The 7,004-nt window shown below is 43.6% G+C and overlaps 1 protein-coding gene across 1 annotated transcript in view; it reads left to right on the top strand.

Annotated features, from left to right (window-relative positions):
* The window catches only part of LOC122553947 (cytosolic carboxypeptidase 3-like), a 123,766-nt gene that overhangs the window by 71,433 nt on the left and 45,329 nt on the right, over positions 1–7,004 (top strand). The window contains exons 17-18 of the mRNA XM_043698450.1: positions 1,748–1,792; positions 6,119–6,203. Of these exons, the coding sequence (XP_043554385.1) occupies positions 1,748–1,792; positions 6,119–6,203 (130 nt within the window). The remainder of the gene's footprint in view (positions 1–1,747; positions 1,793–6,118; positions 6,204–7,004) is intronic.

The raw sequence follows: 7,004 nt of genomic DNA, 5'->3' as shown, positions 1-7,004 counted from the left end.
TTGTGATGGATATGGAAGAATCCCTTGGGGCCTTGGAGGGAAGTGAGGGGGGAGGTGTGGGTGCAAGTTCTGCATTTTTTGCGGATGCAGGGGAAGGTGCCGGGAGTGGAAGTTGGGTTGGTGGGGGATGTGGACCTGACGATGGAGTCGCGGAGGGAGTGGTCTTTCCGGAATGCTGATAGGGGAGGGGAGGGAAATATATCCCTGGTGGTGCGGTCCGTTTGGAGGTGGCAGAAATGACAACGGATGATACGATGTATCTGGAGGTTGGTGGGGTGGTAGGTGAGGACCAGTGGGGTTCTGTCCTGGTGGCGATTGGAGGGGCGGGCCATGGGAAATGCAGAGTTACAGGAGTGGTGAGTCTGGGTGGGATGCTCTTCAGAGAGCGGACTCATTGGGCCAAATGGCCTGTTTCCACACTATAAGGACACTCTTTGTCTCATTTGCCCATCTGTTCAAGGTCCCATTATACTCTGAGGTAACCTTCTTTGCTGTCCACTATACCACTAATTTTGGAGTCATTAACAAACTTACAAACCACACCTCCTATGTACATATCCTCATTTCTCTCTGCCAGACATTGAGCTAACTCACCTGTAGTTTCTAGTTTTCTGTCTGTACCACACCCCAAGCTCATCCACACATCTTGCTTGAATAGCAGAGTCTGTTTGGCTATCTTCCACTGTTTTACTTTGCATGTGGGCACATTATCTGGGCAGTGAAGAAAAAAAAAAGCTGTGCACATCCATACCTCTGATTTTATGTTGGAACAGATGTTTGGGTGTAGGATTCTACCCTGATGACCTCTTGCAGAAATGTCCTAGTGTTGAAACAATTATCCTCCAACAAGCACAACCAGTTTCCCTTGAGCCAGGTAATGGCGAAGTTCCCCCTTGGATCCATTAACTTCAGTTTTGGTAGTGCTGTGGAATCATACTCTTGGTCAAACATTCCCACATGTCAGTCACTCTTACTGTACTTTTAAAATCAGCTCCATACCTCAGGTTACAACGGGATCTTGATCAGATGGCCAATGGACCGAGAAGTGGCAAATGGAGTTTAATTTAGATAAATGTGAGATACTGTATTTTGGGAAAGCAAATCTTAGCAGGACGTATACACTTAATGGTAAGGTCCTAGGGAGTGTTGCTGAACAAAAAGACCTTGGAGTGCAGGTCAACAGCTCCTTGAAAGTAGAGTCGCAGGTAGATAGGATAGTGAAGAAGGCGTTTGGTATGTTTTCCTTTATTGGTCAGAGTATTGAGTGCAGGAGTTGGGAGGTCATGTTGCAGCTGTACAGGACATTGGTTAGGCCATTGTTAGAATATTGCATGCAATCCTGGTCTCCTTCCTATCGGAAAGATGTTGTGAAACATGAAAGGGTTCAGAAAAGATTTGCAAGGATGTTGCCAGGGTTGGAGGGTTTGAGCTACAGGGCGAGGTTGAACAGGCTGGGGCTGTTTTCCCTGGAGTGTCGGAGGCTGAGGGGTGACCTTATAGAGGTTTATAAAATCATGAGGGGCATGGATAGGATAATAGACAAAATGGAGATGGAATGTAATGATGTGTTGATGGGCTCAGAAAAAATAGATTGCATGGGGTACATAAGTATTGGCATGCTCTTATTCGGTCATGCAGTCTTTTGGCTGCTGTAAACTCCAGGTAATTCTTATAATATATAAAAACGTTTCTGCAACGTTGGTAATCATTTGTGCCAAACCTAAACTATTTTCATTCTCTCCTAAAGGTTTCCCCAGTCTTGAGTATTGGAGAAACTGCTGCTGTTTCAGAGGTATTGGCTTCCTATCACCTTCAATTATCAAGGATAGGTGATTATGAAAAAGAGAAACTGCATTCATTGTCCTACTTTGATGGTGTGGCTTTCATGGAAACACTAATCCATGGCAGTAGGAGAGGTTTTGAGGGATTTCACATCCATTGTTGTTTTTATTATATCTCTCAAACCACAAGGCAGTTTCATGTAGTTTAATGAATTACTTTGAAATAAGTAATTATGGTTATCTCAGTAAAGATGGGAGCTATTTTGCACAAGTCTACAAACTCCAAACAGCAGAGAGATCAATAGTCAGGAGAGCAAGTTAAAGGAAGCAGAGGATTTAGTGGTCTAATATATAGACAAGAAGTTATAACAAGTAGTGCCTCGTCACCCTGAAATAACTGCACGGAAGCTGGTATCTCGTCATCAAGTCCTTGCTGAGCAAGAATCCAGGCTTTAGAGGATTACAGGCTTACTAGAAAAGACCTCAAAATGGACTGAAGAGAGCGAAGAGGAGGAATGAAAAAGGCTTGGCAAGAAGGATTAGGAAGAACCCAAAGGCATTTTACTCATATGTGAAGAATAAGAGAATGATCAGGGAGACGGGTAATGCTGGTCAGAGATAACGTAGGGAACTTGTGCGTAGAGTCTGAGCAGATAGGAAAAGCCCACAATGAGTCTTCTGCTTCAGATTTCACTTAGGAAAGGGACCTTGTTGTGAATGAGAACTTTGAGGAGCCAGGAAACAGGCTTGACCAGATCAAGATTGATGAAGTTGATGTGCTGGAAATTTTGGCAAACATTAAGATAGATAAGACCCAGGGCCAGACCAGATTTATCCAAGGCTCCTCCGGGAAGCAAGAAAGGAGGTTGCTAAGCGTCCTCACTCTCCAGGGAGTTTTACTGGAGAATTGGAAGGAGGCAAATGTTGTTCCTCTTTTCAAGAAGGGGAATAGGGAAATCCCTGCCAATTACAGACCAGTCAGTCTGATGACTGTGGTCAACAAGGTTTTGGAAAAAATTCTGAAGGATAGGATTTATGACTATTTGGAAAAGCATAGCAGTCAGCATGACTTTGTGAGGGGCAGGTAATGCCTCACAAATCTTATTGAGTTCTTTTAGGAGGTAACGAGACAAGTCAACAAAGGTCGAGCAGTGGATGTGGTGTGTATGGACTTCAGCAAGGCATTTGATAAGGTATCCTATGGAAGGCTCATTCATAAAGTCAGGAAGTATGGGATACAGGGAGATTTGGCTATCTGGATTCAGAATTGGTTGGTTGACAGAAGGCAGAGAGTGGTTGTATATGGAAATTATTCTGCCTGGAGGTTAGTGGTGAGTGGTGTTCTGCAGGGCTCTGTTCTTGGGCCTCTGCTCTTTGTAGTTTTTTATAAATGACTTGGATGAGGAGGTTGAGGGGTGGGTTAGTAAATTTGCAGATGACACAAAGGTTGGAGGTGCCGTAGATAGTATCGAGGGCTACTGCAGGCTGCAGCATGACATAGACAGGATGCAAAGCTGGGCTGAGAAATGGCAGATGGAGTTCAACCTGGATAAATGCGAAGTGATGCATTTTGGAATGTCGAACTCGAATGCTGAATATAGGATTAAAGACAGGATTCTTGGCAGTATGGAGGAACAGCGGGATCTTGGTATGCAAGTTGCCTCAAGATCCCTCAAAGTTGCCACCCAAGTAGATAGAGTTGTTAAGAAAGCATATGGTGTTTTGGCTTTCATTAACAGAGGAATTGAGTTTAAGAGCCACAAGGTTGTGCTACAGTTCTACAAAACCCTGGTGAGGCTACACTTGGAGTATTGTGTCCAGTTCTGGTTGCACTATTGAAGGAAAGATACAGAGGCTTTGGAGAGGGTGTAAAGAAGGTTTACCAGGATGCTGCCTGGATTGTGGAGGGCTTGTCTTACAGAGAGAGGTTGACTAAGCTCAGTCTTTTCTCTCTGGAGAGAAGGAGGAAGAAAGTTGACCTGATTGAGGTGTACAAGGTAATGAGAGGCATGGATAGAGTCGGTAGCCAGAAACTTTTCCCCAGGGCAGGATTGACTGCCACGAGGGGTTACAGTTTTAAGGTGTTAGGAGAAAGATATAGAGGGGATGTCTGAGGTAGGTTCTTTACACAAAGAGTTGTGAGTGCATGGAATGCGTTGCTAGCTGTGGTGGTGGAAGCAGAGTCATTACGGACATTTAAGCGACTGCTGGACATGCACATGGACAGCAGTGAATTGAGGGGTGCGTAGATTAGGTAATTTTATTTTAGATTAGGATTAATTCTTGGCACAATATAGTGGGCTGAAGGGTTTGTTCTGTGCTGTACTTTTCTATGTTCTATGTTCTCAGTCCAAAAGATCATAAGACATAGGAGTGGAAGGAAGGCCAATCGGCCATTTCAACGTCACTTACCCGCACTCTTTATTTACTTGAGATCTTTAGTGCTGGGATTGTGAAAAGCAGCAAAATTAATGTAAGTGTCTTCTTACACCACAAAAATATGTTGTATCTTTGGAATGTGTGGTCCCAAAGAACAGCATGGCCTGCTGGGAATTTGATTTTTTTGAATATCCCTAAGTGGCCAGGAAATCATGGTTAGCATGCAGTGAACCTTTTAATGTGTTCACGAAGCAAATGAAGTCTCAGTCACAACGTCAAAAAAAACCACATCATCACAGAGGGAATGAAAATAACTCATGTGATGACGAAAAGGCACCCAAAAAAAGCTCACGGCCAAAGCTTTATTGTAGGATTTCATTATGATCTCATGGTATCATAGATTCATACAGTAGAGAATAAGCTCTCCAGCTCATTGAATCTGCACTGACAAAAGCTACTCTAAATCTGTACTAGTCCTAATTTCCTGTTCCAGGCCTATAGCCTTGCTTGTTATGATATTTCAGGTGTCTCATCCAAATACTTCTGAAGTTTCCTGTTCGAACTACCCTCCCATGCAGTGCATTGCAGATCTCCACAACGTTCTGGGTGAACAGGTTTTACATGGAATCCTTCCTAAACCTCCCGCCTTTCACTGTAGTCTTGCAAATGACCAAATTTTGAAGAAGGGGAACAGCAGCTTTCTATTTACCACGTTCATGCCCCTCATAACCTTACACACCTCTATCAGGTTCCCCCTTTGCTCCAAAGAAAACAGCCTAAACCTATTCAGTCTCTCTTCATCACTGAACTGCTCCATCCCAGGCAACATTCTGGTGAATCCCCTCTGTAATCCCTCCATTGCAATCACATCATTCCTGGAGTGTGGTGACCAGACTGAGTCAGTACTCCAGTGCAGCCTCACAAAAATCCTATACTGCTCCAACATAACCTCCTTGCTCTGATAATCTATGCATCAACTGACAAAGGCAAGCATCCCATTTGCCTTCTTAACTACCCTGTAACAGGCCTCATGGCCTTCTGTGTTCTGTGGACGAGTATCCCAAGATCAGTTTGTTCCTCTGAGCTTCCTAGTGTCCTGTCATTTGTTGAGTATTTTTCCACTTCTCAGTGTTAAATTCCATCTGCCACTGATCTGTCTGGCTGACCAACCTGTTTATATTCTCCTGTGTAACCTAAGACTTTCCTACTCACTGTTAACCACCCGGCCAATTTTCTGTTATTTGCAAACTTACTTATCTTCTCCCTGACATGCTCATTTATGCCATTCATATATACCATGAACAATAATGGACCCAGCACTGATCACTGTGGTACACCACAGGGCACTGACTCACAGTCACACACACAGCCTTCTACCACCACCCTCTTGTGTCTCCTGTCACTAACCCAATATTGGATCTAACTTGGCAAACTTCCCTGGATCCCATGTGCTTTCACCTTCTTTATCATTCTCCCATTTGGCATCATAACAAAGGCTTTGCTGAAATCCGCATAAAGTGCATCAACTGTACTGACCTCATCAGCACACCTGGACACCTCCTCCAAAAATTCAATCGAGCTTGTTAGGCATGATCTGGAAATCTGTGCTCTATTTGGTGGCAGGATAGCCTGTGAGTCAGAAGGCTGTGGATAGAAAATCCAGGCTAACCATTGATTGCCGTGATGAGGGAGTCCTGCACGGTCAGTTAAGGCATTAAGCTAAGGTCTGATTGCTGTGACATTTTTCCCAGATCTCTTCTTTGGCAAATATTTATCCTTCAACCAATATCAATGAAACAGATGGGTCAGCATTTTGAGATTACAATTTCTACGTGCAAATTGACTGCTTCCTTTCCTTCATTACAGCAGAAATCAGAATTAGCTGCAAAATGCTTTAGGATGTTGTGAATGACTCAATATATTTCCAAACTTTAATTGATCTTTATTTCTACCCTCAGGCTAGACTTGAGACCAGTGAAGATTCAATCTATGATGACTATATGTCTGGTGGAATAAGCATGAGACTACACCACCCTACAAATAGTAAGACACCTGTTTTGTACTTCGTGGTCACCTGAGATTATTGATAGTATTAAAAGGTCCGAGCAGATATTGGAAGGGGAAGGAGTGAGCTGATGAAACTGCACAAATATCATAAGAACAGGCCACAAAGGTTTATCCTCCAGTTCTAGTGTTTGCAAACAACCCCACTCTAAACATATGTAAAGGTTTAAATACCTATTTTCATGCCCAACAGATCATTCCAAACAAGGTTCATGGACTATAAGAGAATAGATCCATTCCCCTGACTAATGCACCTTACCGACACATCTCTGAACACTGGGCAATTTAGAACATAGAACATAGAATTTCATGCCCAACAGATCATTCCAAACAAGGTTCATGGACTATAAGAGAATAGATCCATTCCCCTGACTAATGCACCTTACCGACACATCTCTGAACACTGGGCAATTTAGAACATAGAACATAGAACAATACAGCACAGAACAGGCCCTTTGGCCCACGATGTTGTGCCGAACATTTGTCCTAGCTTAAGCACCCATCCATGTACCTATCCAATTGCCGCTTAAAGGTCACCAAAGATTCTGACTCTACCACTCCCACAGGCAGCGCATTCCATGCCCCACCACTCTCTGGGTAAAGAACCCACCCCTGACATCTCCCCTATACCTTCCACCCTTCACCTTAAATTTATGTCCCCTTGTAACACTCTGTTGTACCCGGGGAAAAAGTTTCTGACTGTCTACTCTATCTATTCCTCTGATCATCTTATAAACCACTATCAAGTCACCCCTCATCCTTCTCCATTCCAATGAGAAA

Source organism: Chiloscyllium plagiosum, chromosome 10 (genome assembly GCF_004010195.1).
Source record: "Chiloscyllium plagiosum isolate BGI_BamShark_2017 chromosome 10, ASM401019v2, whole genome shotgun sequence".
Taxonomy (NCBI): Eukaryota; Metazoa; Chordata; class Chondrichthyes; order Orectolobiformes; family Hemiscylliidae; genus Chiloscyllium; species Chiloscyllium plagiosum.
Note: the sequence above shows the minus strand (reverse complement) of the source record. Positions and strands in the feature narration are given on the sequence as shown.